Source organism: Lepeophtheirus salmonis, chromosome 4 (assembly GCF_016086655.4).
Source record: "Lepeophtheirus salmonis chromosome 4, UVic_Lsal_1.4, whole genome shotgun sequence".
Classification (NCBI taxonomy): domain Eukaryota; kingdom Metazoa; phylum Arthropoda; class Copepoda; order Siphonostomatoida; family Caligidae; genus Lepeophtheirus; species Lepeophtheirus salmonis.
In genome coordinates this window covers 34,688,615-34,700,802 of record NC_052134.2, presented here as the reverse complement: position 1 = coordinate 34,700,802, position 12,188 = coordinate 34,688,615, and the positions used below count along the sequence as shown (strand labels likewise).

Below are 12,188 nucleotides of genomic sequence, written 5' to 3'. Positions count from 1 at the left end.
CACTTTCTGATTTAATAATTAACTAACAAAGGATATGGTTTTCCCAAATGTCTTCATAGAAATTGCTTACAAATAAAACTGATATTGAGAACATTTTTGATGATGCAGGGAAGTCATTCACGTTTATCATATACTTTAAGGAATTTCAGCTTTATACATTATTGGTATTTGAAGGATAAGTCTTATAGGCTTTAACTTTTTTGATGGTCTCTCCTTGAGATTCCATGGTATACTTATGTGAGCATAGTATATTCCTCATTTTTTCATAACCTGAATTACCTGTTTTACATCCCGGGACAATACAACGATCAGGCATTTTCACAAAAATATAATCTAAAGTTTAATCAATTTAAGAGTGAAATAGCTCTTAAAATTAATATATTATCGTGTCTTTTCATAGTCCATTCAAGGGAGTAAATATATCAAGTTATATTAAAAAAAAAAAAAAAAAAGAATGTCATGTTATTACGACTAATGTATAGAAGCAAAAAAATATTTTCACTTATACCTATCCTTCTCTTGTGTAATAGTAGTAAATATGGTTATAGGGCAAAACCTCCCTCAAGTCTTAAGAACTCCCCTTCTTAGTACATGAACCTCGTATGACAAAATTAAATTTACAATATCTATGAGAGATGTTTACGTTTGATCCCCGCATCTACAGGATCTATTTACAAGAGATCTATGACCCATTGTTAATTTCGTATTGTTTCCTCATATTACATTTCTTTCCGTCTTTAATTCGTCAAGAAAAGCAAATATTTGTCTTTATCAGATGTAACACTCAGAAGTATTTTTTTGGCTAGTAACAATACATAAAATTTTGCAATTGATATCCAATTTTATCGGGAAATCAACAGGTTTATAACTACAGGTTTGGGCAGCAAAACAAGAACTTGAGAGGTTCCTGACCTTAATGATCTCTGTCAGAAGGTGTCGTGGAGTTCTCATGTATGAGATCTATACCAAGTCGCCCTTCACAGCCCTCCTAATGGTCCTAACAGCCACTGAGAAGTTGTTGGAGAGCCAATTCATCGATTTGGTGGGGTTCTCCTTGATCTTATTTTCCATGTAGGACAGGAAATCTGAATGCCTCTTTAAATTGTGCCCTCTACTTCCTGCTTTCCTGGAGAGGTCCTTTTCAGAATTATCCATCTTGTGCACCTTGTGAACAAGGCACCTAGAGCACTTGACAATGTCCACCACCACAAATTCAGCATCTAGGAGATATTAGATTTGCTGCCTTCTGGCTTTTTGCACACTCATGATCACGAGATGACGAAATGTTTATTGAAGTCTGTTTATCCACAAAAGATTACTGAACCAGAATGTCAAAAAATAATAACAAAACTTTCCTATATTATTCAGAAAATGGATATTAATTAACCGTCTACATTTTACTGTCTAACCCTGTAGAGTTGTTTTAAAAATGACCTGGGGTTATGAAATATTTTAAAACAGATACCACTCTGTATCTAGTAATGATAAGGGGAAGAATGGCTAAAATATCGATCCTCAATTCTACTGCAAGTCTAACGATAACTTAGAATTATAACTCCCCAACCAATTTTGAGAGTTACTCCTTCGTCTTTCATGCACTTTTGATTATTTTATACTTCTATATTATCTCTTCAAGAATAAAAGAATAACAGCATTGGAAAATAAAAATAAACTGCTTAGATTGCAAATACAAAATGTTTTGCACTCGCCATAATTCATATTTTTTACATCTATATTTATAACACATTGTTAAAAGAGCAAAAAATGCTACTCATATTATAATAATATATTTTTTTTAATTTCTTCCCATTTTTTCACCATAACAGCTGTCGTTTTGCACAAAATATTAAAAATTTTGCTTGTTACATTAAATCAATTTTTTCGATTAATATCCCATGACCGTCCCTACCCCCTTTACACACTTTAGAGTGAAATGTGATTTATAGGTATATTCATATGTACAAGATAGCCAAAATATCTATCCTAATGCAATGAATATTTAATAAGAAGTTCTTAATTACCGTTTGATCAGAGTGACAAATTATGGTTTTTTGAGCAAGAAAAAAAAATCAATGGTTGTTCGGATATTTTATTTTTATTAGATAATGCATTTAATATTCCTTATATTTTATTTTTTTCATGAAGCGAGAGAGAAAGAGACTAATGCCGGCCGGTCGTATATGTTCTACACATTCTTACATCAGTTCAAATTTAAACATTCATCAGTGAAGTGTGCGTGTGTTCGTCTTTAACATTTCTTTAGAAAAAAAAAAGTTTTTCACAATATTTATTTGGATTTATATATACTCATAGATAAAGTACAATCTTAATTGGTAACTGATTAACACGTTGTATTGAATCATCGTTGTTCTTTTCCTACAAAACTCTATATAAAAAAAAAAAAAAAAAAAAAATGTCATCCTGGTCCCATGGGGGTGATCATTCACCCTCGAATACAACCCCTCCATCTATTAATCACCTCACTAATATTCACCCCCATCACAGCCACAATAGTAATAATCACCGATCCTCCATGATTCAACCTCCAGGACGATTCAATAAGCATACTAACTCCTCACGCTTTTCCACGTCCTCTTCCACTACTAGCAGCCAAAGCAGTTCTTCGCTTTGCTCCATTCCGTCCTTTCGGAGCCCTCCACCACCTCCACATAATCCACCTCGGAGACATCACCATCCATACAATGATCACGATCATGCTGCGGAAATTCTTTGGCAAATGAATCATAAGGTAAGAAAGGATTTTGTTTGCTTTTTATATATTTAAATATAAATTGTGACTAGATCAGATAAGTCCAATAAATTATAACTCACATATATATTTTATTTAAAACAAAGCAAAAGTATGACTTAAATCCCCCCCCCTCAAAAAAAGTATCAAGTATCAACAATCCAAACTTTGGAATGCCCATTTATCTATTTAAAAAAAGTGTGTTCCTGAAATCTCTATTGATAAAAGCTATTTATATCGCTTTAATATGTAAGCTGAGTCTTTATTCGTGTTTTTATTGATGCTATAGAACACAAAAGTACTGACGCATTTAACACTAGAAAGACGGAGAGGTGAATTAAACCCAAGACGAAAGAGTCAAAAAATACAAAAAAGGAACACTTTATTTTTAGGAAAACCTTCTAAAAATATATTATATAAATTCTGAGTATTATTCGAAGAACCTTACAAATTTGAATACTAAAAAGAAATATTTGACTCAGTAATATATTATAGTAAAACAAAATATGGAGTAGATAACATTGAAAAAATAGCTAAGTTATTTAGAAGCTAAAAATTCTTTAATTTTATTTCGAAAGGACATCTCTGTCGTTCAAAAAGTTTTACATTGAGTCATCCATCCATTTTTAAAAGGGTTCAATATATACTAAATTGGTAATGGAATCAGTAATTGCAGATCCATTATGTTATACAAATATTAGGCACCCATAAGGTACTCCTCCAAATTTGGAACCAGTGCATGCGAATTGTTCTTTACTCTATAACGTCTTATTGGATACTTGACCTTTTGAATCCTCAATTTGGGCAGTGGAACCATTAGTCGGCTCAAAGACTACATGGATGCAATTGCAAATATATTATCAATGGACCATTCAACATGAATAAATGCGAATTAATTATTTATGACCTATTTCAGTGTTCCAAACTTACTGCCCTATCGAAAAAGTGCTAAAATTCTATATTTTTTGAAAAGTTACAAATCTATTTTTAGTGGTAATTTATAGAGAAAATTATAAATTTTTTAAAAGTACGACCAAAAACCTCAGAAAATTTGAATAATAAAAAATTAAGTATCTTCTATTTTGACTGATTTAAGAAGAAGAAAAAAAATGATCTCAAAAATAGACAAGGTTCTTAATTTCAAAAATCTTAATCACACATAATACTAGGGGGTCTTATAGCTTAAATACATTTTTGATTCATATTTTTAGTCAAAAAAGTTTCCAAAAGGATACGTACGAATATATTGATATCGTGACCACACTAATATTTATGAAGCTACATTTAAAGTCTCAATTTTTAATTACTTATTGATGATTATCGATTAGTCTCTTGACAACAAACAGAGTAAAAAGAAGGTGCAAAAATTAATGGCTCAATTAGTAAAATTCCGAATCAATTTTATCAACTTTTAAAATAACACAAATGGTCATTTTGTCTGTCTATCTTCATAATAATCGTATGAAATAATTATTTATTTTGCGCAAACCAGTCCAGGAGTAGAAGGAGACAAAACGAGCTCTTATGCACATATTTTAGAAAAACCGTTTAGTCTAGTGAATTATTGATTATAAGAACATACAAATCTTGTCAAACGCGTTTTTGATTTTTTTGTTTAAAGAAGAATATAAAACAATGCTTAAAGATATTTATGTTGTAGTTATATAAAGGAAAAACTAATAGAGTATTATGCACCACTAATTAATTAGGAAATGTTGACTCTTGTGCACAATATGATATGTCAACACAAAAACCATCTTGAACAAAAAGTAAAAAATATATATATATATTGACATATTTCAGTACATTAAGTATTAATATTATCGTTTCTGTGATAAATTGAGATACCCATTGGAGCTTGGTTTTTGGATTTCTTAAAAAATAAAAATCCATTGTTACTCGCAAAAAAATCAAAATTACATTTTTTGGACGAAAATTTCAAAAACCCTTAGCTATTCACAAAAAATTGAATTTTTTGAAAAATTTTCTTATAAATCCAAAGTTATTCACAAAAAATTGATTATTTTTTAAAAACACCTATTTACAAAAAATTGAATTTTTTGATAAAAAAAATTCAAATATTAAGTTTCAAAAAACAAAACAAGATTTGTACGGATCCTGTCGTAAAAAGGATTGCTCATCCCTGAGATTAATTCTATCCGATGACTGCATTACAACAAATTTGGATGCTTAAACGGTCTATAGATTTATAATTTATATTGTATTTAGGTATGTGAATAGTTTGATTCGGGTTGAAAAATGAACGACTCAAGTCGAAAGTGATAACTTCTCGAGACGTCAAAATGCTATTATAAGCCAAACTACAAATTATGTACAGAATACATCAAGTTAACAACTAAGGGATTGAAAAATAAAGTGTATACTACTTAGGTATTAAATGTCTTGTCTGTTTTTTTTGAAATTTGGGTTTAATACAGCTGAATTTTGTAATTCAATATACCTGTTGGTTTTTTATTAAGTTTAAAAGACATGAATATAAATAATTATGTATTAGTGGTGAGACTAGGTTCACAACCGATTTTTTCCAATAACCATTGACTAATATTTGGTGCAGACAGTAATTTCAGGCTCAGACACTAAATAATTTATTTTTTTAAATCGTGGAACAATTTTTTTCGGTCATGCTCTATGGACAAATTTTACCCCAATTTTAGCTGTACAAGCTGTACACATTTGGAACACTTAAACTTCATATGATGTCATTACAAAGATGTTTACAATTTTAGAAATTTTTATAACATCAAAAATCAAAAAATTTACTTTTAAAGTCGATGTACAGCGAATTTTATTTTGGGACCAATCAAATTCTTTCCAACTATGAAATTAATATTACATAATTGTTGTCAACTGCTCACAGCTTAACAAGAGCTGATTCGAATTCAACCAATTAAAGTTCACAACACTGATAAGTAGAAAAGAAGAACAAAAATCGACAGTTGACTCTAAAATACAATCTATGTTTATATGCTAGTGAGGTAACACTGGGATCTAAAGCGAATAAATTCTTTATGACCGATCCAAACCGAACTTCATTAAATGAATGCGTTAGGTCGATCCAACACAAACTATAACGGTCTCCACTTGGTCTAAAGTTTCAAGACTGAAATCCTACACTAAGTAATGTACTTTTCTTTTATTTTATTTATGTACATATATTTCTCCCGTTTGTATACATATATATTAGTGTTTGGGTTCGGTCTGAAAATCCTGAACCGGCCTCAAAGAAATAATCGATCCATATCGGTGTTATAGAAAAATCATTTAAAATTCGGCTTAGGCCAATTATATAAATTAAGTGTTGAGAGGGACGCTCCCAGAACGGTGACTGGAGGGGCTGTAGCCCCCCCAATAAATGAATTTTGTTTTTACTAGAAAATTTAATATTTGGAGTTTAAATTTTCAATTTTTTTTCTAAAAAATTAAATTTTCTGTGAATAGCTAGGAGTGTTTGAAATTTTCTCCAAAAAATTTAAAATTAATTTTTTGTGAACAGCTGTGAATTTTTAATTTCTTTTTCAAAAAATTGAATTTTCGTTGAATGGCTGTGAATTTTGAAATTTTTCTCCAAAAAAATTAGCTTTTGAAATTAATTTTTTGTGAACAGTTGGGGATTTTTGATTTTTGTATCAGAAAAATATATTTTTTTGAAATTAGCTATGGATTTTTGAAATTTTTTTCAAAAAAAATAAATTTTTGTGAATAACAGTGTATTTTTTGAAAAAGTTTAATATTTGAAATTTCTTTCCCAAAAAATTTCCCATAAAAAAGGATTCTGCTATCGCCCCAGATTGATGACGTCAGTTTGCTCTTTAACATATTGAACATTGGCTCAATAACGTCATATGAAGTTAAGTGTGTTACATATTGAATCATATTTGTATTATTTCTCATAAATTAAGATAATAGAGAAAATTCCGTCTATATATTGAGATCGAAAAAATCGGTCGACGATGTGAAATCAATTAAATGTTGGTCTATGGTCTGAGATCGCTACCAAAATAGCAGTTTCAATCTGTATACAAAAAGTCACTTAAAACCGAACGGGAAAAACTAAGCTCGGTCTTGAACCGAGTCTTAACACTAATATATACCTAGAAATGTTATTCTTCACTTTAAGAGCACCATCACTTGACAGATTTATTTGTGCATTTCTTAAAATCCATTTTAGAACCCATTTGTTTTAACAAAAGAGGAGGAGTAGGAGGAGCAACTGCAACTTTATGGCCCAAATCTTTTATTTTTATTCTTTTTGTAGTTACTCTACTATCATTTGCATATTATAAAAAAGTGCAAAATAGTTATAATAAATACAAATGAACTTTTTCCTCCAACAAAACCTATTAATAGCTTACAAATGATGTATGCGTGACTTTGTAATCTTAAAAAGTGGTTTATTGTTAAAGAACAAATAACAATAACCTCATACAAAAAAAAGGTCAGACAGTGTCTGTGTCTTTTATATTATTTATTTAAATAATATTTACTTGTGGTACGCACAACTAAATATGACTCAATAGGCCTTTCTTTCGAAACGGAAATTATTCACATATTATGAAGTGAGTTAGCAAAAAAAACCAAAAAAAAAAAACCAATAATGAACAGCAATCAAGAAAAGGCAAAATTAGGGATTCATTTTTTTGCACAATAATTCATGGACATATAGAATATGTCAACATAAAAACAGGCTGGAATTGTTTTCTTGAAAATTAATCAGTAGCTAAATATTTTGATTAATTTCTGCTTTTTTAATTATATTAACAATTGTTTTTATTCGTTTAGAGGAGGGTTTTTAAATATTGTATGATGAGTGATCAAAATTCAATATGCAATGCTAAAACATGGAGTTTTAGATACTTATATGGAAGTATATTGACGTCATTTTGTTTTCCCTTTTTTCCTCTACTTCCTCTTTAATTATATACTTTTTACACTTACTGTTGCTTCATTTGTATTGAAGGGTGTCTGTATGGGTTGGTATGGTATGAAGGAATTTTTGCTTCTTACAAGAAAATTTAATATTTGAAAGTTAATTTTTCATATTTTTTTCCAAAAAATTGGATATTTGAATTTTTTTTTTTTGTGAACAGCTTTGGATTTTTTTAAAAATTTAATTTTCTGTGTATAGCTAAGATGTTTTTGTAAATTTTTCTTCTTTAAATCTAATTTTTTGAATTTTTTTGTAAATAACTATGAATTTTTTTTTTTTAAATATAATTTTGAATCTTTTTCAAAAAATTTCAAAAAACCAAGCCCCTCAAAAATATAATTCTGCGGACGCCACTAGTATTTAAATACATTTTTCGTTGGTACTTCTTTGGAAATAAACATATTCAACGATATCCATGGTAAGTAATGAGTATTTTATTTAAAGATGTGTATCAAAAATAATTGTTAAGATTGAAATTTGCAATAAAAAAATATGAGGAAAATCAATGTTTGCTTAAATTTATAGTTTGACATTATAAAAATGTTAGGCACAATATATTCAGGTCCTATTTTACTTTGATTGTATATAATTACATAAAAAATGACTCATTTGGGAAAACAAAAGATGCCGTGAAATATACATATTCTTTTAATTTAAGAAAAGCCTCGACATTTAAGGCTTTAAATTTTAAATGAGGAGCATAATGAAAAAGCTCAATGTCTTTTCTCTAATAAACTAATAACATCAAATAATATTTTACTGATATATAGTTGCTTAATGGCCTGTACAAAATCATATGATCCGCTCATATTTTTCCCCGGTTCGGAGTTAAATAATTGCTACAAGACTGATATAGGCCGATGTTTGGGTCCGAGCAGCAATCTCAGTCCATAGACGGAAATTTAATCTTTTGGTAATCGTGAACCGATTTTTCTGGTCTCAATATATAGACACGTTTTTGTTAACTATATATTGTTTAATTGAAGCTTTTTGCATGATATTTATTTGTAACAATTTATATTGTCAATTTTTGAAACTAAAAAAACATAGTTTTCGTGAAAAGAAACCCCAAATGCACAGAAATAAATACAAATAGATATAAATAAATAAAATATACTTAGCAAAGTTGTTTTTTGTTATGACGTCATCATTATGGAAGACAAACATTACGATATAAATTTATTTGCAAAAAATTGCAAAACAAAAGAATCAATCATTGTGACAATTAATTGAATTAAAAATGAATTCAATTGATACTAAAAAAGGTTTTGTGCGATAAATGAAACTTTTTGACCCCTGTTTCAAGGTTTTTATGTCAAAAATGTAAATGATTATTTTACAAAAGTCAAAAAGTTCATCACTTTGAGAAAAGTAGGCCAATTTCTCTATATAAAGGAATATTGTTTCCTCCGTACTAAAAGAAAGAAGTTCACTTTTTTTGCCTTTTACACTTTTGGCTTTTTCAAATCTTCATTTTTTTTCTTCAAAATATATGGAAAGCTTTTGTTTAAAGCAGGATGTTCTGCAAGTTCAAATATAAAAAAAAAAAAGATATCCTTAAACGCAGAATAGTTTATTTAAGTACACACACATACTTAGGTATGCAAATAAAAATATGGATGTGCCTATAGTTAAATGCAGTCTAAACGTCACGCAATGCCTATATGCATTTGCATATATATAAATACTGAATATTAATCAAAGAATATTTACTTGCAATCAAAAATAATTTAAATAATATCTATTTGACATGAGGCAAATTGGGGTTGTTGAAGCCAAGGACGACGTCTCATGTCGCAATTGTGGATATGATGTCAATAGAAACAATACTCATTGGATTGCTTCCATCATTTGGATCAAAATAAATGTTTGTAGAAGAGACTGGGAATAGTAACAACACTGTTGCTTTTTGGCTAAATAACTTCTATCACGTTTGAGATAAACCCGACAAATTTTAACACATCCTTGTTCATACCCACATATGCCTAGAGTTGTAAAAAATATCACATGTATGTATTCTAAAACAAAAAACCAAAAAAGTAGCGTGCTAACTCTGCTAGTTTGAAGAAAATTTGGAAGAGCAGCTTAGCTGTTATGGAATTTTATTGAATTAGCTGCAAGCTCTTCGTATCTAGGAAAGACTCAGATAGGATTTACCCCGATGTCAATCTCAATTCTAGTATGTGTCCGCCCAGGACTGATACTTATAAATCCCCAAGAAATCCTCAATGTTACTCTCAGTTATTCATGAGAACATGCACTAGTGCTTGATTACTTCATACTTAGATGTTCTCTCTTGAATAATGAAATAATTAGGATAACAGCTTGAGAGAACAAAAAATTCTATTGAAATTGCCAACTACAAAAATATCCCACTTGTTCTTGGTCATATTTTATACAACTCTATATATACCTGGTATTGTTTGAATCTATGTAAAGAGCTAAATAAGTTTTTTCACAGATTGTATTTCAATGTGACTCATCAAATGTTGCAACTATCCCCGTTGCCAGATCCGGTTGGAAAAGTAAAAAAAATATTGAGTTTGAGTCAAAAATTAGGAAAATTGTATAAAATAATATTTTTGAGGAATGCCCAACTACACTTTTCATAATTTTAAATGGTTATTAAATTTCAATGTGTTATTTTAAATGAAGATATATAATAAAATTTGTATTATTAATAACTTTTTCAGCATTTAGGTAAAATTATTTAGATTAATAACCGATATGAGGAAAATTTGTTACAATTTCTTCACAATATCTCGAATTTCTCCACAATAAGAGAGTTTTGAATTTTGATTAAATTATATTAACATATAAAAAATAACCAATAATTGAAATGATACCAGTTACCGGAAAAATAACGGCAATTGACTACTCGATTTTCAAAAATTGAAGAAAAGTTTACGAAAATATTTTATTTTTTTCACAATTATTTACATTAATTTATACAATTGTAAGTTAAATTTTAATTTTATGGCTGTAACAGTTTTGATGTTTTTAAAAAAACCCAAAGGTGTAACTCCCCCCGGTCTTCCCTAACTAGTTCCTAAACCTTTTTTTTTTTAAATAATCTGCATTCGCTTAAACACTATCATGAATCTTCAACACATAAAGCAAAATGCTGTAGATAGCGATAAGAAAACATTGTCACGATTTGCTTTTTTTTCATTTCTATTTTAATCTTTTGGTTTTTTAAATCGTATTTTGCATTTGTGTTGTGATTTTGCCAAATTATTCAGCTCAATTCACTCTAGTCTTTTCAAGAAGACGAATCCTAAAGTATCGTGACAGAGTAAATCACAGTCTAGATAATATTATTATATACATCTACGAGCAATTTGTGGACCATCTTCAAGGGAATCAAACCCTTTTTTTAGGGAATTTTTAGGTTAAAATGCTAGGGATATATCAGTTTTACAATCTTCAATAAAGATAATCATTTCACTATAAGTTACACTAAAGAGGAGTGTTGTATTTGAGTACTAATTCAACTTGAAAAACAAACAAAAAAAAAAACTCGACTTTAGTAAAGTAGGCAATTTTCTGAAAATAACTCAAACTTGCCCCAAATATTGTTTGGAAAATTCCACTTTTCTTAAATTTGCAATTTAATCAAAACAAATGGACACATTTGAGTAATGATACGTCAAATTTCTATTGTCACTCAAAAGATCAGTAAAAAACTACAGACACGCGCACCAGTCCTATTAAAAGAAGAGTTGATGTAACATATTATTAGAAAGAAAAAACCACATTACATAATGTGTGAAAATCTTGAAAAACACGAACTTGACGGAAATTGAAAATGAGTTTATTGTTCTAACACGAATTTGATTCGGATATAAAAAAATTCGTGTCCACAAGAAGAATAAATTTGCTTCTCTGAGCTGGTTAAGAATGTTGATCTGTTTATTTGGAATCGTATTATTAATTATTATAGAAAGGAAAATGAGCCCCTTCGCCGTGTAAAAATTAAATTATCCTCTTAAATTGTACAATTTATTTATACAAGTTATAACTGATACAAGTTAATTAAGCGTAAGCAAGCATTGTGAGATTCTTCTACGCTAGAAGTTGTTGTCAAAAGATATCGTTTTAGGTGAAAAGGAACAGAGTGTGAAAGGGTCTAAAACAGTTATATTTCATTAGAAAAATTGCATCCCTTGTACTAATGAGAGATATAAGATGAATTAGGGGGCGTGCAAAAGAAGGGCTAGTGTGCATGGTACCTCACTTTTTGAGAATTTACAATCATAATATAGCTAAGATGATTATATTTTGATCCCCCAATAAAAGGACATGCGGCCCAATGATTGTCAACTTTAAGGTGGGGGAGGGGGGTAAACATTTTGAAATGAGCAAAAATTATGATTAAATTATAAGTTTTTATTTGGTCATTCATTATTTTTAGTTTCAATTATAACTTCTTCATAAAATCCCTATTGGAATAATAATGTTATAGTGTGATCAACTTGCACGAACAAACCT

The 12,188-nt window shown here is 29.3% G+C and overlaps 1 protein-coding gene across 1 annotated transcript in view; it reads left to right on the top strand.

Annotated features, from left to right (window-relative positions):
• The first annotated feature begins 2,201 nt into the window (after positions 1 to 2,201).
• The window catches only part of RapGAP1 (Rap GTPase activating protein 1), a 275,947-nt gene continuing 265,960 nt past the window's right edge, over positions 2,202 to 12,188 (top strand). The window contains exon 1 of the mRNA XM_071887855.1: positions 2,202 to 2,749. Coding sequence (XP_071743956.1) covers positions 2,414 to 2,749 — 336 coding nt within the window. The 5' untranslated portion in view covers positions 2,202 to 2,413. The remainder of the gene's footprint in view (positions 2,750 to 12,188) is intronic.